This window comes from Coenobita brevimanus, chromosome 4, assembly GCF_032717465.1.
Source record: "Coenobita brevimanus isolate Jiangsu-jjx chromosome 4, ASM3271746v2, whole genome shotgun sequence".
In the NCBI taxonomy this organism is placed as follows: Eukaryota; Metazoa; Arthropoda; class Malacostraca; order Decapoda; family Coenobitidae; genus Coenobita; species Coenobita brevimanus.
Window position 1 is genome coordinate 35,623,246 of NC_136957.1, and position 27,739 is coordinate 35,650,984.

The 27,739-nt window shown below is 39.0% G+C and overlaps 1 protein-coding gene across 1 annotated transcript in view; it reads right to left on the reverse strand.

The window, feature by feature from the left end:
• Pdp1 (PAR bZIP family member Pdp1) overlaps positions 1 to 27,739 on the reverse strand; it is a 73,856-nt gene that overhangs the window by 36,984 nt on the left and 9,133 nt on the right. Inside the window, exons 2-3 of the mRNA XM_080269222.1 lie at positions 14,767 to 14,900; positions 3,008 to 3,431 (exon numbers count right to left, since the gene is read on the reverse strand). Of these exons, the coding sequence (XP_080125348.1) occupies positions 3,008 to 3,431; positions 14,767 to 14,900 (558 nt within the window). The remainder of the gene's footprint in view (positions 1 to 3,007; positions 3,432 to 14,766; positions 14,901 to 27,739) is intronic.

Here is a 27,739-nt window from a genome sequence, read left to right on the forward strand (position 1 = left end):
CTCAATACAAGTAGAGTACCAACCTTTCAACATAAAATTACACATCTCTCAGCCTCAATTCAAAATCAATACAATATACCTACCGTTTTTCAGTACGTACAGCACTTGACACACCTGTACAACATACCTATAACCAATACGTTTTGTCAGGTTTGTATAAATTAACCTAAACACACAAATAAATGCCAGGCTCCAAAATTCTGCAGTATCCCATAATTATCAGTAAATTGGGGAATATGACATGAATAACAATGGGCAATAGTCAACAATAATAATAGTAATAAATTCCGACCTCCTGGGCCTCACACAGTAAATATCACACTGGAAGACAAGCAACACAAAGACAACAACACAAAATGGACAGGCTATAAAAAGCACACAATCGCAACAGGAGAAAGACAATGAGGAAGCAGGTGAAGAACATAAAACAAAGAGGCCAGAAGAGAATGCAAAGACTACAGAACCAAAAAAGACAAATATCACAAGTAAAAGCAAAGAAGCCAAGTGATAAATTTAATACACAAGATCAAACAATGGTAAGGCTCAGGAAACAAGACGATCACCAAACGAAGAGAGAGAGAGAGAGAGAGAGAGAGAGAGAGAGAGAGAGAGCAAATGCAAAGGAACAAAGACAATGGAAAGGCTTAAAAAAAAAAAAAAAAAAATAGAGCATATGATATACAGAACAATGACAGAAAATGGAGGGCACAAACAAACAAGTGGCAAAGACAACATGAACACAACAAGCATTACAGACATGATAGAGCACAGAAATGAGGCCATACATGTAAAATACACGTGGATTTGTGAAGTGTAAATGGCATGAGAGATAAAGCTAGGATTCCTGGGGCTTGAATGATGTAGTAATGATTGTCTAGCCCACCTCATGTAGTGTGACAATTAGTTCTCCCACTTTTATATATTCAGGCCCCACTTCTGGTTCCTATATTATCCCATCCTTGGGTGGGAAAAACGGTGGTGATGGTGGTGGTGGTGGTGTGGTGGTGGTGGTATGGTGGTGGTGACAATAGTGGTGGAGGTGATGGTGGTAATGCTTGTGTAAGGAACTGAGAAGACTGTGGCTCTAAATGATGAGTGGATGGATGTAGGGCTAACTTAACTGAGTACTCTGATGCTCAATAATTTTTTCCCCACTGTCAGAGAAAATGGCAGGCAAACGGGTGCTGGTAGTGATACAATTAATGATGACTGACAATCATGATGTACTACCATTAATTTTATCAAGTACTGAGAGTAGGGAGAACGCATTATCTCGGGGAAGTGTTCAAGAATATCAACTCATTCTATCCAGTTGATAATATGAACTGTCAAATCTGTAAAGAAACTGCAAAAGGCAACTATCAAAATGTTTTACTTAAAAAAAAATAAATAAAAGGGCTTACTATATTCCATAACAGTAGCTTTTCCCACCCATCATCATCTCCCTCAACCAATATTACCTTCAATCTCACTTTGGTAACTTCCTTTGGGGACTTCCATAATTTATTAACTCTGAATGCATCTAACAGTGTGGTGTTGGGGTTCAAGCAGCAAGTAATGTAAATAAAAGCTTAAGTGAGTTGGAGACTTTCTTTTAGACATTTTTGTGGTAAGCAGCAAGTGAAATAACTAGTTTATTATTGTAACTATTTTTAAAATCTTGTTGGTTAAATGACCCTTTTCCAAAAATGTATCCCCTGTTGAACCCGTGTTATAAATGACAATATACGTTAATTTGTTACTCGGCATACTTTTCAAACACATCCTCATTATGAAAAGGGGTGTGCCATAATGCGTGTCTCGTATTTGGAGTTAAACACCAAGTGCGCATTTTTATATCCAAACCATGGTGGAAATTTTAAGTGGATGGCAGCAGGAAGTCCTTTCATATCACTGTAATGTCTCCACCTTACTAGTTTACTGATATATAAAGAATGACACACAAATACTGACATTACTGAACTACTATTTTCACGTGCATCATTCATTACAGACACCCCTCTCTCACTTGTACTTCCCTAACATGGGGAAGGGTTAATTCTGGCCACCACTCTCCCTTGGGGCAGAAGGTTTGGTCATGCAATGGATATACGTGGCCAGTTAGTTATTCACATCTGACAAAAATCCCCCCCAACTTCTACACCAAAGTTCTGATACAAAGCTCTATTATTTGTTTTTGTTTTCTTTCCTACTTATATCAGCAGCTTTCATTACAAAAAAAAGTGTACAAAGCAATCCACCATCATTGTGTGGGCTATGAAAATAACAATGGTACTGGTGGTGGTGGTGGTGATGACAGTAGTGTTTGTATGGTATTTTAACATATGCCCATGAAGACAGAAAAAGGAAGAAACATGCAAACATAAAACAATGAAACACAATACTCAAAACTGTGGAAGTACTCGAGAAAATATAAGCACAAAAAATAAGCACGTGTCAACAGAAACGCAAGAAAATAAGTGGCAAAAGCAGTAACATGAAAGACCAACATTTACAAAGCCATTAAAAATAAGCATAAACAAAGAATACTGCAGAGTGAAATAAAGCATTTGAAAACTTAAAATATACAGGAAAAGAGAGAGAGAGAGAGAGAAATTAAGATACTGCACTGAAATACAGTACCAAATAAATGAAGATAGAATGAGAAGAGAAACAGACAAGAAATAGGAATTCATGAGAAATGGAGGGAGAAAAAAAAAAAAAAATCAAAGGAGAGTATGAAAGAAACAGGGAAAAAGAGAGGAACTAACAGGAAAAAAGGGAGTCATGAAATGCAGAAAGGAGAAAACCACAAATAAAGAGGAGTATAAGAGAAATGGAAAAGAGAGAGGAATTAACAGGAAATTAGAAATGAAATAAGGAAAGGAGAGGAAAACCACAAATAATCAAAGGGGAGTATGAGAGAAATGGAAAATGAGAGGAACTGACAGGAAGAGAGAAATGAAGCAGAGAAAGCATAGGAAAAACACAAATAATCAAAGGGGAGTATAACTGCCCCTATGTTTACCTGGCTCATGGACCTGAAGGGAGGGAGAGTGGGGGCCAACAGAGGAATCAGGGGAGGAGTACCCGTCAACATAATCCTCCGGGGAGAGGGCAGGGGGGCAAACGGTCATCTGTGGTGGGGCATTCTGGGGCTGGGCACTCTGGGGCATCTGCGGAACCACCCCCATCCCCGATCCGACCAGGGCTTCGGCCGTGGGGGGTGGGGACTGTGGGGTGTTTATATCGGGAGGGGACATGATGGTGCTTCCCAGGTCCCCCCCATTTCCCCCGGATGTTCCGATGCTTGCCCCGCCCCGCCCCCCTGCTCCCACGGAGTTGTTGGAGGTGGGAGCAGAGGCTGGGGTACGAGTGTTGTTACCCTTGGAGGTTTCTTCAATTGGGATTCCGTTCTCATTCAGAAACTCATCGAGATCCATGTACTCGAGCTGTGGGAAAGAGAAACAACACATTAATATATTTATATCTAGGTATTATCTTATATAGTGGTTGTATTTATATCCATCCATCATCCAATCCTACACTGCCCCATGCGGAGCGTAGGAGCCCGGGGCTATGCAGTTGGTCCCGACATTTAAGATGAGAGTGACCAGCCTCACTCATCCCTGAGTGGCATTACATGAGCAATCGACCCCAACCATCCCTTGGATATATACCTTCACCGGCTCAATCCAATTGGAGTGCAATAATTACTCATTAAACCACCAGGCGCCAATTGTATTTATAAGGAACACACAATTAAAAATGGGAACTGCAAATCCAATCTTGCCTACTGCTAGGCTACCATAAACCAAAACATTTACCAGCAGTGGAGTGACATATGCCCTAGGTAGCATTTTTCACCATGGAAAACCCTGTACAGCTTTGTGAGTGATGACAGGGAGGCTTTAAAAGTGGCAGAGGATGTGTGGATCAAATATTTGCTGTGAGACAGACAGTGGAGAAGCTTGTGAGAAGGACTTAGGTAATTATGCCATCTATGGATTGGGAAAAAAGTGTACACAGTAATCAGACAATGATTATTGGAAGATGGTAAACTATTAAGTGTTGTTAAGAGCCCTCATGAAGGTAGTGAAGCATGCCTCAGGGTACCGTACCATAGGTGAATGGTTCAAGATCAGTGTTGGTGAGAGGCAAGTTGTGTGATGTTCAATACATATACAGTTTATGGATGAGGTTATATGGAGAGCACAGGTATATCTAGATGTGAAAAGGGTATTTCTGAGTAAGTCTGAAAGTGGGTGAGACATGACTGGCCAAGGTGGATAGATAGATGAGTGTGGGAGAGAGGTATGAAAGTGGTTGAGACTTGGAAACTGACAAGAGAATTGAGCTGGCTGGATGCCTTTGGTGCAGAGACGTGTATGCCCACAGTTTGGCACCCCTCTTAACTCAACAGCTGTTGGATTGACTCTGTTGGATACGTGAATGTGACACCACGTGGAATGTTACGACCTATCTGTTGGAGACAGGATTCCAGGGGCTTGAATAGTGAGTGAATGGGAGTGTGAAGTTTACTATCCCACTGTATCAAGTTCATTTGTCTCTCTGGACCATACTTCACCCCACCCTAGGAAGAATGGAAGTCTGGATTATGACCATGATGGAGGATAAAAAACCTCTGGTCACCTAAGGAACTAACATCACAACATGGAAGCCACAGGCTGTTCCAATCCACAACTCTACCACCAAACCACTTCCTAAGCACATCTTAGTGTGGTAATAACATTGTCCAGAAAGCACATGTTTAGAATGTATTAACTTTATCTTCCCTTGTTTTCTTGATTCTATTTCACACCACCTTTAAGCAGGGAAATTGAGCAAGATAATAAGTAATGGTAATGACATTTTTTATGATTGTACAGGAATTGTACTAATTACACCCTACAATGAATACTGTACCTATTAATACTTATCCAATACAAATTACCACCACTAAGACACCAAACAGCTCTCCAGCTATGATGAAGTACAGGAAGTCTCATTTAATTTATTACTTTTTTTTAAAACCCATGGATTGTGAGCCACAGCTCAGCCTGTGCTAACCTTCCAGTGGCCATGCATCACAGCTCACTACTCCACCCCTATGCAAACTTACGCATGGTGCTATGCAAAGACAGAGAGGGAGAGTTCCCTCCCCACTGGATGATGCCCTGGATGTTGTTTCTAAGTTTATAATAAACAAAACCTCTCCCCCCCCTCACTACTCCACCCTACGCAAAGTTATGAATGGCACTCCGCAAAACCATTTTTTTTCTCTCTCTTTTTTTTTTTTTTCACCAGATGATGCCCTGGATGTTTTTCAAGTTTATAATAATTTTTTTTTTTTTTCTGCACACAATGGGGTGGGATAAAAAAAAAAAAAAAAAAAAAAAAAAAAGGTATACAGTATAACTGCACAATCCATGGGTTAATGTACATGGTCACTCCAGTAAAGAAGTGTCCTACTGAAGTTTCATTGTTACCTATAAGGCTGATTGTACATTCCTTACATCAACAGAAATGACTGTGCTGGAGATGGAAACCATCATGCAGTAACACCAATACACCCAAGCCACTCCATTGTCTCATTAAACAAACATTCCTCAACTCCATCCTTATCCCCTAAAACGAGAATGGACAGCTGCAGGAGGAGGGCAACTTCAGCCTGCAGTCCACCAGGTTCACTTTTGAATGAGCCTGAGGTTGCAACTACTACTATGAATAGGTTAACCCTTTCACTAAGGTGTCATGTTCTTTATTTCTTCTACTATCATACAATTTTCCTGCCTGAGAGACTTTTCAGTGTGAAAGTTACCTGGAGCCTTCATTAAACCCTTCTTTACAATAGATATCCCAAAGATAAATACAGTAACTTGGACACAGCGAGACTAAACATGGAGAACCAAAATACTACAACTGTGTACAAATTACTTAAGGGCTGAATATTCAACTCTGCCCTGTAACACTGAACTCTGACCAACTGTTCTCACAATCAAATTACTCCCACATCCTTGCCCAGTCCCCAACCCTGCTATTAAGTTTGGTTTTGTCTCAGTTGACCTTGTCCTGTGACCTTCAACTTTGGCCTATTGCTCTCAAAATTCAATCTTTTCATCCCTCGCTCATCCTCAATCCTTCTACGTTTGCTCTACATAAAATAAAAATTGGTTGAGCTATACAGCCAAACATTTGAACATTCCCTGAAACAGTCTAAATCATATATAAATAGAGTTATAGGGCCAAACATTTTTCAGCAGGGCACCACTTTTCGTGGCATCCAGTTCTGCGAAATTCACTTTCGCAGCATCCATCAAATATTCCCATGGTTGGGCATTCATGACAAAGTAACACATTTTTGCACCTACTGGCACAGCAAGTTCTTAATTCTCACCACGGTGACACCAGCACCAACACTCAGTTTCAGCCTGTTTTCCCACGTGTGTTGTGTCCACAAGTTTGAGTGTTACACTCTCACATCCTCTATTAGTGATTGATGCAAATATGCCATCTTGTGCTGCAAGTGGACTGGGTAATAGTGGAAATGATGTAGGAAGGCATGAGCCTGGAACAGCAGGCGGTAAAGGGAAGGCCAAGTGACTACCACCACAAGGGGGTGAAAAAAACGCAAGTACTGTATGATGATGAGTTAAAGACTAAAATCATGGTGGAGATGAAGAAAGGTACTTGTAACTGAAATAGCTATGCCAAACGTATAATGTGCCACAGTCGGCATGGGTAGCATGAGAAAACAGCTGAATGAACTTCAAGCCAATCAATATTCGAATGTCCTGTACTTCGATCTGTCAATTTAGATGTATTTTTCCAAAATGTTGTATTGGTCCAGTGTTCATGAAAAGAATATAACTTTGTTGTGCAATTTATATTTTCTGTATACTGAATTCTATTTCTTGTCAATGTTTGTAGGGTGGTAGTCACAGAGTGCTCCATGACAACCACCTCTCCCTCCCTCCCTCTCTCTCCATTACATCCCTGGGTCAAAGAAGTACAAATCTTGTACTGTAACTAACATTACATGATCACACCTAGCCCTCCAACTGCAATACCTACTTTGCGCTTTATTCTGGCAAACATTCTATCAGTTTACCATTCTTGAGGTACTGGAGATAGACGTACTTTCATGTGGTGGCATTGATATCAAAGCAGCTCCACTTCCCAGTTATGCAAACATCACTCAGCTCCCTGCCCCAAAATGAGGATGGTGGACTGTAGCAGCAGGGCACTTTACCCCGCAGTCTGCCAGGTTTACATTTTACAGGAACCAGGGCCAAAAAAGCAACCATGCTCAAGAGAAACTTCGGACTCAAGAGAACTATTGTGACGTACTATGGCTAATCAAATAATGCTGTATATTATTCCTTCTCTGTCAGATGACCTTATCCACCACAACCAAAGGGTGAAAAACCTCCAACATCTGACCTCAACATCAATAACATCTCAAAAGTAGTATTCCTCCTTTGACTTCACCCAGCTTCTTTACAGCTTCATTTACCAGCCCTGACTACTGTACATCCATTACACTGCTATATTCCCCACTTTGCTCCCATCAGAGTACAGAATCCTTGGTTAGGCTACCTTAGTTCAGAATATTTAAAGGTACAAAATAGACTTGTGCCCATGGTAGCCTTTACATGACAGAAAAACCTCCAAGACAAATCACAATTTTAACATGAAATATCTTATGTGAAAGCAATACGATGCACAATAGAGATCACAAGCAGTACTCTCTTAAGGAATGAGAAATATGGAAGGCAGAATACAATGATGGCACTGGACGGTTGGTGAATTTTTTGCTCATAGTAGTTCAATATTAACCCCTAGTTCAACGACACTTATTTTCCTGACTAGCTTTTGACAGAACTTAAATTTTTCAAACTAGAAGGGTGAGATATATCCTTTACTTAGCCCCTTCAATCCTAAAGTGTTGTCCGAAGTTGAATCAAATTATCTGGAGACCGGAAAAATACCAACATAAAATACATCTGACCGGAGACAAACACCTCACAGATGACTGTTGCCTTGATTTACTAGTCTTTTGTCATCCTCACCAAAGAAAGGTATTTTGTACTATATTTCAATCAACATTTACCCCTTCAATACAGTAGAGCATTCTATATTCTGTTTTCTACCATGACATGATATTATTCTGCTTATGGAAACTCTCCAATTTTGGGAAGAGAGGTGTAGCTTTGATCAATCACCTTCAAGCACAAGAAGTCTTTCCTTAATCAAACAAAACTCAGAAAGAAGCAAAGATAAAAGCTAATAATGTACACAAAGTGGCCTATACTTTGCACTCTCAAAAATCTTATATGTTGCAGGGATGGCTGTCTGATTTTGTGATAAGCAAGGACATTTCTTATTGCCTCGTGATAATATTAACCAACTATGGAGATCTATATATGAAGTTATATACAGCTGTTTAAAAAAGTATTGTAGACATGGGTAATGCTGACTGAGCCATCTTTGCAACACACGGGAGTTGGGCTGTGTGATATATGGCCAAGTGCATTATCCAGTTCAAGGGGTTCAGGATCCCAGGTGGCTACACAAGTTCTGGGCTGAGATTCACAATAAACATTACAATAACTTTCACAATATACCTTACAATAACTTCACTGTCCTAGGCAAGATTAGTTTATACTTCCCTCATAACCAAAAAGTTATCATCATCTGGACCTCCTCTCCCACAGTAGGGCAGGATGAGGAGTATCAACGTCCAGACAGCTAAAGTCTACCCGATTCAATGGGCAACGTTTCCACTCCCTCATCATTCAAGCCCTTGAAATCCTGACTCCAAGATGTTATACTTTACAAAAATTTCCCTCTCTCTCATAACCAAGTTTTGTTTATACCTTACAAAAATTTCCCTCTCCATCATAAACGAGATCTGTTTATATGTAACGATAATTTCACTCTCATAACCGATATTTGTTTTTAAAGGCTCCAAAATGCTTGTATATGTTAGCCTTGGTCACCTAATGGCGGCTCTCCATGCTGTTCGATCTCTAGCAGCCTCACTGTTCAGTCCCTTATTCCTGAGGTAATGCTCAATGACACATCTCAGGTCTTTTTCAGTCTACTTCTCACAACCCTGCCCCTAACACTGACACTTCTCGCTTTCTGCACCCAATTGACATCCCCCCACCCTCTCCACATGCCCTTAATCTACCCCTCCTCATCACAATATCAATACACTTCATGTCCCATCCTACCTCTTAACTCTCCCAAAACAAACCTAGCCTCCCACTCAAGGATGCACTGCACTGCCACCTAATTGCTGTCATTTCAGTACATTTGAGCCTGTGAATATTCCTTTTTAAAGTTCCCTTCCATGACCGTGGTCTGTCATATCTTAAAATACCCTCCCATAACCAAGATCTGGTTATACCTGATGATAATTTCCCTTCCGTAACCAAGATCTGTTTATCTAGCTACAGCCTAACGCCCTAATCCCGCAAAGCGTGGCCACAGACAAAACGCCTCCATGTCGCTCTGTCACCCACCATTTGACTACCCTCCCCCCAACTCATTCTCCCCTCCCTCATATACCTCTCAACTCCATCCCTCCACTTCACCTACATACACCCTCTTTGTAAGTCTTTCATTGTGTTTATACCTGATGATAATTTCCCTCCCGCAACCAAGATCTGTTTATGCAGGAAGGACTAGTGACCTGGGAGGACTCTTCGCTCTTCCTTTCTTCCTTTTCCTGTAAAAACAAAGGAAAGACTCTAGGAGATTTCCCACTGACGAAATGCTGAAAAGCTTATGACTGGGACTTAGTCTGATGAAAGTCTAATTCATTATGACATCCAAATTCTGCAGAAACTGCTGTGATACTGAGGCTGGCACTGATTTTTTTATATTATTTTTATTACTCTATCGTTAGGTCAGCTTCTGCTGGTTGTGATTTGCTTAAAATATTAGATGGGGCTCTACAGTTAACAAAGCACAATACTAAGCATTTCTGCAACTTTCACAAACCTATTACTGTAATTTCATGAATAAGGTATATTTATGAGGGAAGGGTGACAGGTGACAACACAACCAAATAAAATACTGGCTTTTTTGTTGATCTTACTCCTTCCTTTGAACATGAACACAATATGAAAATTACTGTACAGTATATCATACCAATTCCACCACTTCCCTTTCAATGTACAGTATTACCAAATGAATAATAACTTGCCACTAGATTCTTAATACGGTACCAATTAATGTCATGCTGTAGGAATGTAAAAAAATTATAGAATATTATTGCTGGAATCAATCCATCAGCTGAAGCATATCTGGCACCTCCCACCAGCCACTTTCGTCAACATCTATTAACGTGGTCATATCTCTGCCTCTTGTAAATTTTAGTTACCATGCATTATCTTTTATTTCAGTTTGTCATCAAGCATATTTTAGATCTGCCTCTCATAACCCTACCCCAGAAGTGTGAACACTGGGGGTACAGTTGCGAGAGGTAGACCGAAAAAGACTTGGGACGAGGTCATACTGTCACCTCAAGGAAAAGGGACTGAATAGGGAAGCTGCCAGAGATTGAGCAGCATGGAGGGCCACTATTAGGTGACCAAGGCGGAGTCTCTGATGCATGCAAGCATACTGGAGCCTTTATAAACTAAATGAAATGAAACATGGGCTGGGTAACTGAATTAACTTTTTACTCATGCCCTCCTGAAAGCAGCCATTATCCATTGGGTTAGGATCATTCGTCCTCGTTCGTGTCCAATGGTACACATACATTTTGTAATAAAAAAAAAAATGCACATCATGCACACAGCTGGTACCTTCACAACTGTTCACTTGAATTATCTCACAGCAATTCACGTGTTGTTTTGGTGCGGGTAGATAGGGACTGAGGCATCTTAATTTCTGACAAAGGGTACACAGAATGCACACACCTGGTAGCTACCTGCTCAAACAATTGTCTATTTCACTCTTTTTTTAATGTTACTATATAGGATACATGTGAGATATACAATGCTGCTATTAGTGTTGTTTGGCAGTGCTACAGCATCACCGCTTGTATCCTTGACCACATGAACGGCTGATGCATGATATGCCATTAATAATGCAGCTCATTATATTTCTGTTTTCACTTAACTTTGAATGGCGAAATTTTGATGTACATATGAATAGGAGCGTAACCTGAATCCATTCCCAACTTATATAATGCTAACCTGAATCATCACAAGGAACCTCTGTACCTTGAGGGTTTACCTAATGTAGCCAGTTCAACAAATATAATGGCCATGACCTCTTCTTCAGATGATCTTTTACAATGACCCATGTTTACGATTTACAGAAGTGAAGAGTGAGAGCAGTGGAAATGAGTTTTTTTAGAGGAGCCTGTGGAGTCACATGAAGACTGACAAATAAGGATGTGGAGAAGCGTTGTGATGTGGATGTGATAGAAAGCATTAGGAGAAACATACTGAGGTTGTTTGGCCAACATACTGAGGTTGTTTGGCCATGTGGAGAGGATGAAAAGTGAGAGAATGACAAGGAGAGTGTGTGGGAGCGAGGTGAATGGGGGGGAGGGAGAGGGAGGCCAAGGATGAGATGGAGGGATGGAGTGGAAAGGTATATGAGAGAGGGGGGTGTAAGCTGGGAGCAGGGCAGTGAAATGGCAGGGGTCAGGGCGACATGGAGGCGATTTGTTTGTGACCACTCCTCATGGGATTAAGGAGTCTGCCAACAGATAGAGATAGATAGTTTTTGTTTCAACTGGCAGCTGTAACTTTTCCTTGCAGACAAAAACCATGTGGCCCAAGACATGTTTCAAATCCCAAACTCCAACCTCAACCCATAAAAAATTACGAGTTTGTAGTTGAAAACTGCAACTTGGTAGATATTTGATGAGTCGTCAAAATCATGTTGTCCAAAACCTAATCACGCAAAATTTAAGACGCTACTGTAAATATGACCATCCATTAAAAACACATATTACCACTTCCACAGATAAACATCAAAACTGTATGGATATTAAATTGTGAATAAACAATCGTAAAAAATAATCATACAGTGCACTGATTCCCTTCTCCCAAATGAAAATAAATACAAGAATTTAAATATAGTTCATAGTCCCCACGTGCCTGAAACTTTATAAAACTTTAAATAGTCTTAACCCCTCCTAAAATAATTTTGTGGCCCCTATAGTTTTGAGACCCACTGTGCCTTCCTCATTCCTGCAGAATAAAGTCTGGGTTGCAAAAGAAAATTACCTTAAATATCGTTTTGAAAATCTCCTTCCAATGACAACATCTCTAAGTTCATCATCAGCATTATTTTCAGATTTCTTCCCTCCTATTGATGGGTATGGTTACAGGAGGAAAATTATTCTTAAAACAACTTATAAATCAATATGTAGGAAGTTTAGAGATGCATCACCTCTTCTTTAACAATATATTTTTTTAGCCACACCTTCGTAGTCCTCTTGTATGTTACTGAGAGAGGGAGAGGGAGAGGGAGAGAGAGAGAGAGGGAGAGAGAGAGAGAGAGAGAGAATCAAAATTATATTACACTCAAGACGATGCTAAAGAGCAATATGCTAAATGAACGCTAAGGATTAAGTGCTTAGATTCCTACACTACCCAGAATATGGTCAAATATCTTAGCCTAGTATTCACAGTACTACACAGGTTTATCCCAAATGTGAACCTTGTGGACTGCACAGGATAGCTGTCCTCCTCCTGTACTCCACCCTCTTCCTTTTGGGGGATAAAGAGGGAGTTAGTCATTTTTAAGGATAATATTTAGCAGCAGCCACAACAGATTTTACAGATTTTGTAATGCTGTACTGTACAGTATATTTATATCGTACATCTGGATTTTTTTTTTCTGTAACACTTCTGTCACACATGAAGATTAATGAAGCCATTATTTAATGTGCTTACCTCCTCCCATTCCCCTTCTAGCTGCCTTCCTCAACTCAACAGAACCAATCAATTTTCAGCTTTTGAATTTACGACCAATGTTCTAACTCTTGCACCAGGATACAGCAAGGGTTGAAATCTGTGCAGTCATGGCTGTCATGTTGTATGTTACGGAAATCCTCTCCAAACAATGAGGAGGTTTTACAAGGACTTGGGGGCTAATTTACAATTTCTCAGGTCTTTAGTGAAATATAAATGTTTGGGTGGGTGGGGTGGGGAAGCAGAGCTCTCAGTTAGACTTCTGAGTACAATATGCATGAAGTCTCTTGTTTCATTGCTTAGATCTTGGTTAGGCCAGATGTGATCCTGGTGGGCTAATACCTAAATTCCTTTTTCTTTTTATGCCATTTGTTTTATTTTACATTGAGTGACAAGCCAAATGGTTTCCCGTAAGCCAAGAAACCATTTACAACGCTGGGTGGTAACCATATAACCAAACCATACGTGCTCCCTACGTGTCAACAAGTGGGTTGGTGGAGGGTTAAGTGCCCCTCCCTGTAAAACAACTAACTCAAAGTCAAATGGCCACCCCTTACGGGATTATGGCGTCTGGCAATAGATAGATTGATAGTTTTATTTTGCTACAGATTCATATTGCAAATAATGTGGTATTCTTCAAAGAGATATACCACCACTTCTTAATTTTTTTTTTTTTTTTTTTTTTTTTTTAAACCAAACATTCACTTACTTTGTAAAACTGTACAGAACATGAAAAGAATCCCTTCACAAATACGGAAAAATTAATCAGGGGTCGGTTGGTTAGATTAGGGTAACAAAATACACTGGGTTAAGGTTAGGTTAGTTTGTTGGGTCAGGTTTGCATAAAATACATTAGGTTGGGTTAATGATAAATTAGTTTGGGTTATGAATATTTGAGTTAGGTTTGGACAAATCATCACTGGTAAGGGTACTTTTGTGTGTGTGTGTGTGTGGGGGGGGGGGGAGAATCAATTTTCGGTAATTCAGATCACTTGATCCAGGAAATGACCCAACCACATTGTAGACCATGTTGCTTTGAATCTATTCCACAATAAATCTGTTTGGAAATATAAATTTAACGTGAAAATCCAATAATTAATTACCTTGGATCTCCACTGACATCTGCCAGTAGCCAGCCATATTTAATGTTCTAAAAGCATTTTTCTCAATTGAAAGCCGGCTGTCAAACGCAAGTGAGGTAGGTTGGATTATGTTTGGTTTGGTTTAATCATTATGTTTCCCATTGTTTTGACACAAAATACACTGACGCCTCCAGTTGGAGCAATGGTTGGTAAACAACGTGGCCAGTCTGTGAGATTGTTGGTAAACACTGCCACAGGTGACCCGGCCGCTTCCTTAACTACCCAAAAATAGGTATATTTTGCCCTGGATAGACCTAATCTCCAAAAAAAGAGATTTCTGACAAAAATGAAGCCCAAATTCAGTCCAATCACACTAAAATTGACAAAATATATTTTTTTATTCGAAAGTGATGTGATCTGCCAAAAATTGACCAAAAAACATCCTAAAATGGCATCCACCTGTCTTTGGCACCATTGAGGATTGGAGAAAAAACAATAAATACCTGGTAATAAAAATAAAACCCTATTCACTACAGTACTTGAAAAACAACTGACTTCCAAAACTGAATGAATGACTAGAGATCAGATACACACAGTTCCATTGCCAAAATTGAGTTGTGGCTTCTACTAAATATTACCAGTTTTTACACCACACAGAGATGCTGCATGGTTATATCTGCGCCACCACATATGGGCATCCCTCCCCAGCACTGTACCTTAGCCTAGCCACCACCACAACGAATCTCTCGGGAACTTACAGATACCTTGAGATCGGAATCGTACGAGAGGGTCTTGTCCCACAACGTCGGCCCCAAGAATGCTGCCCCTGCATTGTATTGCTCCCATTCTCCTTCCTTCTTCTCCTCTCCCTCCTTGCTTCCCCCACTCTTCCCTGTAAAAGACGGAAAATGTAAGTAAACGTCATTGTCATATTATAATCGATGTCATCATAATCACTGTCATCATCATCACCATAATCACTGTTGTCATCAAAATAATCGTCATCATCCACGCTTCTTTTCCCCACCAATGTATGAGGTAAAATCCAGAGCAAAGAAAAACCTGCCAGAAGACAAAACACACCCTATTATTTGGGTCACACACTCATTCACTTACCATCCAAGCCCCTGGAATCCTGACTCCAGCCAACAAGCATATATATCCTCAATTATGCACTAAAATTTTGTTTGAACATCTATAAATTTCTGCCTACTGCAACTATACACTCATTCCTCCCTCTCTGCTGTTCCCACTCTTCTCTACAACTGATGGGAAATGTAAACACAAGAACTGATGCATATTTTAACTCATTCCTACACTCCTGCATACAACAATTATTTTATTTTTCCATCTCCATATTTAGTGGCCTCTTTTGGGATGAAGGTACATCCTAACTATACTCTTAAATGCTACAAGGTCACTCGGAAACCACCAAACATATATCTGGTTCTATGATTAACACGAAAAGTAGTAAATACGGTTCCCGAAGGTTAGGTTAGGTATGGTTCAAAATAAAAATAAAAATACAGTAATTTGCGACAAAAATGCCATAGAAGTGTCTCAGAATAGTCTAAAATACCGAAATAAGGCTTCAAAATCTCGTAATTCTGTTAAGCGTTGAAACGATCATTTTACCGTAAATAGTTTGGGTTAACACCTTGCATGTGTCACTCATTGCAATCACCTGAGACAACTGGTGGCTGACCGGCTTGCAATTTTCCCTTGTCAGTCGATGTAACTCACCAGCTAACGTGCTCTATATGAAACATGCTCAAAAATTAATATAAACTACACTGAAATCACGGCTGAAACAGTACCTGCGTAGTGTGCATCTGACGCCTCGAGTGCAAATGCTTCTGCCCGAGTTACAGTTACAGCTCCTTCCAACCACCGCCATAATTTGGACTGCTTGGCGGAGTAATACGAATCCGTACTTGTTAATCACGTTCTACACAACAAATCACGTTCTACACATCAGTTTAGATTCAGAAAAGGTTAGGTTAAGTTAGATTTATACCTTAACTAACCTTACCTAAAGATTAGAACATAATTGGCTATTAACTGACCATTACACGTCGCACTACTTCGGATAGTGGACGACCATGGCGTGCTACGTCACTTGACCATCCCTCTCCTGCCTCAGGTAATATTGCTATGAAAATCCTTTATTTGTGAACATACTTCATATACAATAAGCGTAAAATGTAAAATCAGCTGGCCCACAGAAACCTCCGAATTTAATTACTATCCAATACTACAAAATGACCCCAAATTGAGACAGGGACATTTCACCAGCCATGAAACAACGAAACTACAGTATTCAGTACTGTAGGATGATTAGGCTGTTGTTCACTACCACCAGACAACTTTAAGGCTTAAAATAGAAGTTAGGCTAATTCACCAATCATTAAACACCGAAACTTATTTACTATTATATGATGATTGGGTTAATGCTACACGATTTTTAAGTTACTTAGGACCGTTACTATAATTTTCACCTTCATCCTGATATTCGTCCTTATTGCCTATTTCCCGTAGTTTAATAACAGGAACAATACTACGGACCTAATATTTTCCACACCACTCCGTGACTTGCATAATCGTGTTGATCGATGGCTCTAACTCCGAAGCGATTGATGTAACTTTAGATCGTTATAGTTAAGATTAAATTCCCATTCAACCCTTCAGTACGATGACGTGAGAGAGAGAGAGAGAGAGAGAGAGAGAGAGAGAGAGAGAGAGAGAGAGAGAGAGTTTATATTGTGTGCAAAGGGGAACAAGATTATAATACTAGGTACAGAAAAACATGAGAGAGAGAGAGAGAGTTTTTATTGTGTGCAAAGAGGAACAAGATTATAATACTAAGTACAGAAAAACATGAGAGAGAGAGAGAGAGAGAGAGAGAGAGAGAGAGAGATACACATATCCACAAGGTAACTGACCCCTTTTCCCACAACTAACCTCTTTCTCTCTCTCTCTCATGGATCAATGCCCTCAATGCCACCACCTACGTAGTGTTAGGCTAGAGAGAGAGAGGGGGAGAGAGAGAGAGAGAGAGAGAGAGAGAGAGAGAAACCAAATTCAAAATAACACGAGAAAAAGATTAGAGAATGAAGCACTTTCAAATATCAACGGATCTTTTCAAAACTGGCTGACAGATTTAGGTCACTTAAACACTGAAAAATTGTTTTGAAAGACTGCAGCATTTTTTTTAACGTCTATTTTTTACTTATATTTTTTGTCTTCCTATAGTAGTTTTTTTTTAAGTTTTATTGGGTAAAAACTATCTTCATTTAACCCTTTCAAAACGATTTTTTTTAATTATTATTCTTTGCTACCGCTTAACGATTTTACTCAAGGGATTATAGGTAACGATTTGCCGGGATGGGACGGAACAGGTAACAGGTTAATATTCTCTCTCTCTCTCTCTCTCTCTCTCTCTCAAATTATCTGGTAGCAGCTAAGAGAAAATAGGGCCTACTTAAATGGACAAATTGGACTCGTAATCTGTGACACCCGACGCCATTTCAAATTCAAAATCCGCTCATATCTGGCGGCAAATTCAAACAAACCGCAGCTCTGTAACGGGTAGTGGATATATATTTTTTTAATTACATCTATTTCAAATCGATAAATGCCTCAATACCTGTTCAGAATTACATTATATCAAAGTACTGTACATTCAAATTTACGATGGTTCTTGGAAAACGAATACCTAAATAAACTGACATCACTCATACTCGATATTTCAAATTCCAAATCCATCCATTGTTTATATTTCAAATCCTGTCACTTTTCTGGCGGTACAGTCAATGGAAACAGCTGCTGTGTAACGCTGTATTATCCAAAGACAAATACAGCTGCCTACACCATTACAGCACATTACACGACACAAATATCTATATAATCTGGATTCAAAGGCGCCACGGCTCATACATACACATACACATTCATATACAAGACAAAGGCAGGTAGAGAACAAGCAACAAAATCAGCTAAATACATTGGGCTGCCTAATTCATGCCGATCACTGCTTTTAGTCATACAATCTACATACATGCATACATACACAACTACAAACATACATGCACCCACACACAACACACAAGTACACACACCCATACACAACTACAAACATACACACAACACAAAGTAAATACACCCATACACAACTAAACACACATACATACACACACGTACATACATCCATACACAACTACAATCATACACCCACATAACACACGTACATACACCCATGAACTACAAACATACATACACACAACACACGTACATACATCCATACACAACTACAAACATACACCCACATAACACGTACATACACCCATACACATACATAACACGCGTTACAAAAGGGCGGCTGTTTCCTTTGATAACTATATAACACTTCGCTCTAATCTCATACACATGCATACATACACAACTACAAACATACACCCATACACATACATACACACCCGCGTTACGAAAGGACGGCTATGTTTCCTTTGATAACCGCTTTGATAACTATTTAACACTTCGCTATAATCTCACTTCCCTGCTTTACGCTCTCTTGGTGTATAACTAACTCTTACCCCTTTCAAACTACACACCTCTGGGGGCGATCGGTTGAAGCGGCCAGATTCTTGCAGTCCTCTGAGTTCACTTGAGGTTACAATAGTAGTAGTAGAAGTAATAGTAGTAGTAGTAATAATAATAATAATAATAATAATAATAATGGTAACTACTACTACTACTACTAATAATAATAATAATAATGGTAACTACTACTAATAATAAAAATATTAATAACAATACTAATACTAATACTAATAATTAATAACTAATAATAATAATAATAACCTTTTCACTACGATGGCTCTGATTCAATATCTCACTGGAAGTCTTTATTCAGTTTTATCAAGACTCGTACACATGTATACCAGTCATACATACAGATACATGCATACATACATACACAGGCTACATACTGTACACATATACATACGTACACAGGCTACATACATATATACATACGTACACAGGCTACATACATATATACATACACAGGCTACATACATATATACATTCATAGACTACCAACATACATGGGCTACATACATATATACATACATGGGCTACATATACAGTATACATACACAACCTAGACATACAATATACATACATAGGCTACATACATATATACATACACAACCTACATACGTACATATATACATACACAGGTTACATACATACATACCTGGGCTATATACATGCATACACATAAATACATGAATCGGTAACTCTCATAATGCAGCTGACAGACGAATTAACCCATCTAAATCAGTCCTTGCAGCCTGAGATTAGTACACACACACACGCACACACACACACACACACACATCGAAAGTGCAAGGGAATAATAAAACAAGGATAAAATAAAATAAAAAAAATTGACAAACGTAAACCCCGTCGACTGCAGGCTGGAAATAAGGTTCTGCAATTAACCACCTTCCTTTCGAGGGATAGGGAGGGAGTTGAGGGACGTTCGTATAACCAGGCAGCTCCATGGTCGGTTACAGTAATTTTTTTTTTAATAACGGGAAATATACAGTAAGACGATCAACGAGGTAAATAATTAAATTCATCCACTTCTAACCATAAAAACCATCCTCTCCCAACCACACTGCTCTGGGGGTCGGTTACAGTACTATATATTTTTTTTAACGGGAAATATACAAAAAGACAATGAAGAAGGTAAACAAATGATTAAATTCATCCACGCCTAACCGTAAAAAAATCATCCTTTCCACCAAAAAATTCCTCCTCTCCCAACCATACTGCTCTGGTGGTCGGTTACAGTAATTTTTTTTTTTTTTTTTTGAAACTAGAAATATGCAGCAAAAGGACAATCAAGCAAACAAATATTTAAATTCATCCACTTCTAACCATAAAAATCATCCACTCCACTAAGACCTCATCCACTCCCAACCACACTGCTCTGGTGGTCGGTTAGAGTACTACGAGGAGGTGGAGGGTCGCCATACCTCCCCCCTTCCGTGGTTGACCTTGTACTAAGCCCTTGTTGCCGTCCCCCCCCCCCACCCTACCCTCCATTCTTCCTCCCTTACCCTACCTCGCCACGGTCACAGCCCTAAAGTTGAACTCAATTTTCCTCTCTCTCTCAATTTTGCCACTTCTCATTCTATCATTCTCTCAATTTTCCCATTTCATTTTTCTTCAATAATTTCATCCTCATCCCTCTAGGAAGCCATAATAATAATAATCATCATCATCATAACAATTGTCTCTATAAATATAAATAGCATGACAACATTAATGAGAAAAACTACTACTACTACTACTCCTGCTGCTGCTACTACTACCAATTATCATTACTACTACTACTGCTGCTACTGCTACTTATTACTACTATTACTACTACTACAAATACTTACTGCTGTTTCTAGTACGATTTATCATTACTACTACTGCTGCTGCTAGTAATGCTGTTGTTGCTGCTACTACTACTACCTACTACTACTACTTCTACTGATACTACTACAAATACTGCTGCTACTACTACTACTGCTGCTGCCACTACTACTACTACTACTACTACAACAACAACAACAACTAATAATAATAATAATAATAATAATAATCAGTTCTGACCCACGTTAAATAAAATAATTAAGCTGTATAAATAAGGCAATAACGTAGCGTACTGAAGAGGGTGGGAAAGGAGGTCCGGATGATGATGATAACAGAAAGTAGTAGTAGTAATAGTAGTAGTAAAAATAATAATAATAATAATAATAATAAGATGATGATGATGATGATGATGAAGATGATGATGATCAAAAAATTAATCCTGACCATTTTCCCGCCTGAAGACGAAGAATGTTATTATTTATTTATTATTATTATTATTATTACAATTTCCTCACCTAAACAGGGAGCCGCTTCATGAAAAAATAGTATTATTAGTCGTAGTCGCAGTAGTAGTAATGGTAATAAAAATGAGCAGTAGTAACAGTAGTACAGGTAGTAGTAGTAGTAGTAGTAAAAATAATATTAACATATATTTTACGTGTTTTTGCTCTGCTATAGAAAGAACTCCGATTCGACTCCTAGCACGAGAAAAAAAAATAAAAAAAAAAATAAAAACAAAAAGGTCACACCGTCTCCTGTAGGTTTGGCAACCCTGGAGAGGCGGCCATCTTGCTTCAATTCTTCCCAAATCAAAATACGTACTTCCTAATTCAAATTCTAACGTTAACTTTGCACACAGAGTTTATTTAATTATGACAAAGTGAGGTCATTAATATAAATGGATATCTGGGGAAAGGATGAGAGAGGCGATAAATTGTGGGGAAAAAAGGAGGAAATGTGGAAGAGTGAGGGCGACCGTACGCGATTGTAAGACTGCACTTTTATTCGTAAGCTTCCGCCTTCTCGTCTCACACTCCGGCTAGCCTGACCCATTTTCTTTTCTTTTTTTCATCTCTCTCTCTCTCTCTCTCTTTTACTGGGTTTAAGCGATGCAGGAACGAGAATTCTTACGAGATAGCACAAAAATAAATTACGTCTCTCTCTCTCTCTCTCTCTCTCTCTCTCTCTCTCTCTCTCTCTCTCTCTCTCTCTCTCAGTACTATTGATTGCTCTCTCTCCTCTCTAACTTCCTCTCTCTTTCCGCTCTAAAATAAAGAGTTATAATGTCATGCAAATTCATATGAAGTTGTAACGCTAATGCAAGAATCAACATAATAATAATAATAATAATAATAATAATAATAATTGTAGTAGTAGTAAAAATGATGGCAATAACAATGATAGAAATAACAACAATAATAATAGCAATAATAATAATAATAATAATAATAATAATAATAATACACTTTCTGTTCACCTCTTCCATGGAGATTCGATACATCAGAGAGATAGAAAAATATACAGATAAAATGACACATACACAGATACAGAGAAACGAGTGAGTAGACAGAGATAGATAGATAGACAGATAGATGACGCGATAGATATGCAGCATGCGGGGTGAAGGACAGAAGTAGGTCAAGCCGAGAGAGAGAGAGAGAGAGAGAGATTCACTACATACGCCATTTATACTTGATTCCTGACAGTGATCGATTTAGTGTAGAAAAATGAGGATGGAAACGATGCAGTTATACACACATACATATATACATACACAAAACATACACATACGTACATACATACATGATACACATACGGACAGACGGATAGATAGACAAGTAGATACACAGCCTAAATAGATAGATATTGACTAAGGGCTAAAGATCAATACACTGATAGATAAAAAAATAGATTGAGATACAGATAGATAGAAAGGCATTATGTGGTAAAAATAAAAAATTATAGACTGACTGATAGATAGACAAACAGATACATAGAGGCATTTGGGGTAAAAATATACGCTGATAGATAGATTGAAAGACAGATAGACAGACAGGCATTATACAGTATATTCAAATTTACAGGATGACGCAAAAGTAGGTCTCAATTTTCTTCATACTCATTATTATTATTATTATTACAATTATTTAGTTATTATTATTATTATTATTATTATCGGTATTATTACTACTATTATTATTATTATTATTATCACTTACTATCATTATTATTACTATTATTATTATTATTATTATCATTATTATTATTATTATTATTTTAAAGAATGAACCTAGTCAATTCACCCCCTCACACAAGCTTAACATTATTCTGCTTCTTAGTGTAATAAATAATTCTCCATTCTCAGCAATTATCATCCATTTATAATAACTAAAATATACAGTTTTATAGAAAGTGTGTCGGCTTTTGCACCACTCTGTATATAGACATGAATAAAGGTTGGGAAAAGAGATGATGATGATGAGGGTGGTCGTGGTGGTGATGATGATGAGGTGGTGGTGGTGATGATGATGGTGGTGGTGGTGATGATGATAAGGACGGAAGGTGGTGGGGATAATGGTGGTGGTGATGATGCTGATGGTGGTGGTTGTGGTGGTGGTGGTGATGATGATGATGATGATGGTGGTGGTGGTGATGATGATGATAATGATGATGATGATGATGGTGATGATTTAAAAGATTGTATGATATAAGGATAATACATGAACATTATCATATACAGAGAGAGAGAGAGAGAGAGAGAGAGAGAGAGAGAGAGAGAGAGAGAGAGAGAGAGAGAGGCAGTAGGAGTCAGAAAGGTCAACCAAGATCTGTCACTTGTAGGTCATCTCTCTCTCTCTCTCTCTCTCTCTCTCTCTCTCCAGTTTTATTTCATTCTTTACACCCATTCTCTCTCTCATTTTAATTTCTTAAATTTCTCTCTTTACGCCAATACTCTCTCTTTCTCTCTCTCTCTCTCTCTAAATTACTCTCACATCACAATAACATAGACGATAGATATAGAGGCACTGATAGATTGATACATATGTGGAGAGAGAGAGAGAGAGAGAGAAAGAGAGAGAGAGAGAGAGAGAGAGATGGAGTAAGACAGGGAGGCGCTATCAGCATACAATGTACCATTCTCCTGACAGACGGACGAGAGAGAGAGAGAGAGAGAGAGAGAGAGAGAGGAAATCACACCTACATATGTTGTCGTAGATGCTTTGAGAGAGAGAGAGAGAGAGAGAGAGAGAGAGAGAGAGAGAGAGAGAGAGAGAGAGAATCTTTCACACCTACCTTAAATACCGGTATATATGGTTGAAATGTACAGTTGCTTTGAGAGAGAGAGAGAGAGAGAGAGAGAGAGAGAAAGCTTTCACACCTTCGTATGTCGTTTCCATACACACTTGCTATTTTCCTTCCTTTGTTTCTTTTTTTTCCTTCCCTATCTTTCATCTTTTCTCTCCTATCTTCTTTCATCTTTTTCTTCTCTTATCTGTCACTCTTTCTTCCTCCTCCTTTGTATTTCGTTCCTTCCTTCTTCCATGCCTTCCTTCCCTGGTTTCCTTCCCTTACCTTCCTTCCTTTCCTCCTCCCTTTTTTCTTCCTTCTTTCTCTCCCTTCCCCTTCCCTCTTTCTCTACTTTTCTTCCTTGCCTCCATCCCTTCCTTCTTTCCTCTCCTCCCTTCCTTCCCTCCTTCTATTTCTTCCTTTCGTCTTCCCTTCTTCCTCCTCCCTCCCCCTTCCCTCTTTCTCTACTTTTCTTCCTTCCCTACATCCCTTTCTTCCTTCCCTCCTCCCTTCTTTCTTCCTCCCTCCCCTCCTTCCTTCCTATATATTTTTCTTCCATCCTCCCTCTCCTTCCTCAATTCCTCCCTCCCTGCCTCCTTTCTTCGTCTGTCTTCCTGTCTCCTTTTCTCCTTCCAATATTTCCCATCTCACCTTCCCTCCCCTTATTCACTCATTCTTATTCCTAGCGTTGCATTATTATTTCCGCTAAATACACAAAAGTAGCAGCAGCAGTAGTAGTAGTAGTAGTAGTAGTAGTAGTAGTGGTGGTGGTGGTGGGGGCAGTGTTGGTGGAGGGGTAATTATGATGATGAAGACTATGATCATGATAATGATAATAATAATAATAATAATGTGACCTGCATTGTCGCCCCGGAGTAACTGCCGCGAATTATTTAGCAAAAATTTGAATTCCTTATACTCCGTTTTTTTTTTTTTTTTTTTAATTGAGGCGAAGATGCACCTGACATGTTGATGATGACTGGCTGAATGCAACATGTCCAAAAAATATATACTAACTCAAATTTCCCTCTCAGATATTTGTTGTCAGTTAGTAATGCTAGATTAAGAAGTAACGTTGCATTCAGCCAATAATCACCAATCTGTCAAGTCCATCTTCGCCTCGATTAAAAAAAAACGGAATATAGTGCAGTTATACAAAAGGAGCCATACATTATTTTACCTGTATTTTTATCCCTCTGTCTAAACACACAGAAACGAGAAATTCATATATTACTTGTGTTTACATTTTCCGCTAAATGCATAAAGAAAAAAAGCAGCAATTCGTCTTATGCCTGTTTACTTTCATTCTTCTCAGTCGGTCAAAGGGCCACTGAGGTTATGGTATCGCCCTAGCACATGTTCCTTAGCGATTTATTTAAGGAAAAGTTGGGTAATATTCATTTCTAGGTGACTTAATTCAATTTCAGAATGAATTAGATAACACAGAGGATAGAAAGGTGTACTAAGCAAATTAAATCGCTTAGGAATTGGTGTTAAGTTCTCTACCATATAAAGGACCACCAGGGGATCTCATCCTTAATATAGTCATTGTATTTTTTCTTATTTATTTTTTAGTAATTTTTCTGCCCTTAATTATTTTATTATATTAATTATTTTTTTCTATATTAATTATTTTTTCTCGCTATTCTCCTGCTCTCATCTTTACTACAATTATTTTTTTTTAATTCATTATTCCGCCATTAACAATTATTTTATTATAATTATTTTTTATTCTATATTAATTATTCTTACTCCCTATTCCCCTGCTCTTGTTTTTACTACAATTATTTTTTTTATTATTCCGCCATTAACTTTACAATTATTTTTATTAGTTTTAATTATTTTTTGCCCTTACCATTAGTGCCAGGATTTTATTTTTATTTCATTATTTTTATTTATTATTATTATTATTATTATTATTATTATTTACTTTTATCTATCTTATGTTTATTATGCATTATATTTATTTTCCTCCCTTAAATTAACTACAATTATTTATATATTTATTTACTTCATTTTCATTCATTATTTTTCAATTCCTTCTCACTATAAGGAACTTAATCTCTCTCTCTCTCTCTCTCTCTTCCTCCCCATCCCTGTCTCTTCCTTATTTTTCCCTCCTTCCCTCCCCTTTCTTTCCTCCACCTCTCCCAAATACCTGTTCTCTCTCTCTCTCTCTCTCTCTCTCTCTCTCTCTCTCTCTCATACACACACAAACACACACACACACACACACACACACACACACACACACACACACACTCCACCCACCCATTCACTCACAGCACAATGACAATATGTAGGGAGGAAGCAGGAAGTGAGTGAATGAGAGAGAGAGAGAGAGAGAGAGAGAGAGAGAGAGAGAGAGAGAGAGAGAGAGGATGGTGAAACAAAATGCAAGGTAAAGGAAGAATGTTTTTTTTTTTTTTATGTGACCGACTCTGGGCAAAGGCTTCACAGCCTGCTTTCAAGGCCCAGTAGTCCTCCTACGTACCGCACACCTCTACATGTCACCACTTCGGCGCTAACACCCACCGTCCATATTGAATACATGCTAGGGCTGTCTCATACAGGACTGGTGTATTGGTATTAGCGGGGGTATTTTTACGACATGTCGGCGGGCCTTCTGGTAGATCAGTAAAGCCTGATTTTATGAAATTCAAATCCTTAAACTGTTCCCTGCCTCAGCGGGATTTGAACCCGGGTCTGTCAGGACTGCAGGCCAACTCTCTACCGATTGAGCAAGCAAGGAAAGACGAAAGGGAGGAAGAAAAGGAAAGACGAGGAAGGGAGGAAGGAAGGAAGGAAGGAGACTAAAGGGAGGAACGAATGTCAGGAATGGGGATGGAAGGAGGGAGGAAGGGGAGGGAAGGGAGAAGGAAGGAAGGAGGGATAGGGAGGGAGGGACGGAGGGAAGGAAGGAAGGAAGGAAAGGGTGGAATGTGGAAGGGAAGGAGGAGTTTGCCAAGATAAACAATCCCTCCTACTCCCACCTCTCTCTCTCTCTCTCTCTCTCTCTCTCTCTCTCTCTCTCTCTCTCCAAGTTTTTAAAAATGTCTAATAATAATAATAATAACTGACAATAATAATATACTAACAATAATAATAATAATAACTCCAGTTAGGCATAAAAAACAGGAACCCTCAAAACAACCATTAACACACACACACACACACACACACACAGGGAACCATTAACATACACACACACACACACGCAGGGAACTATTAACACACACACACACACACACACACACACACACGGAACCATTAACACACACACACACACACACGCAGGGAACTATTAACACACACACACACACACACAGGGAACTATTAACACACACACACACACACACACACACACACGCAGGGAACTATTAACACACACACACACACAGGGAACCATTAACACACACACACACGCAGGGAACTATTAACACACACACACACACACACACACACACACACACACACACACAGGGAACTATTAACACACACACACACACACACACACAGGGAACTATTAACACACACACACACACACACACACACAGGGAACTATTAACACACACACACACACACACACACAGGGAACTATTAACACACACACACACAGAAAGAGAGAGAGAGAGAAACACAACAGGTCTTTACGAAGCCTCATGTAACTAATTAAACTTCTCTCCAAATAAAATAAATCAATAAAATAAATGTCTCAAGGTACAAAAAATACAAAACAAAAATGCGTTAATCGGATTTCAAACGGGTTACAGTCCTTGATGCCTGATATTCTGCGATTTATTCTTGCTTTCGACTGATGATTTTATTTTGCCTGTGAGTTTTCGTACCGGTAACCTTGTGTGTGTGTGTGTGTGTGTGTGTGTGTGTGTGTGTGTGTGTGTGAGAGAGAGAGAGAGAGAGAGAATGAAGCAACCAAGAATGGGATGGAAACGGAGAGAGAGAGAGAGAGAGAGAGAGAGAGAACTAATCCCACACTGAAAATAAAACAGA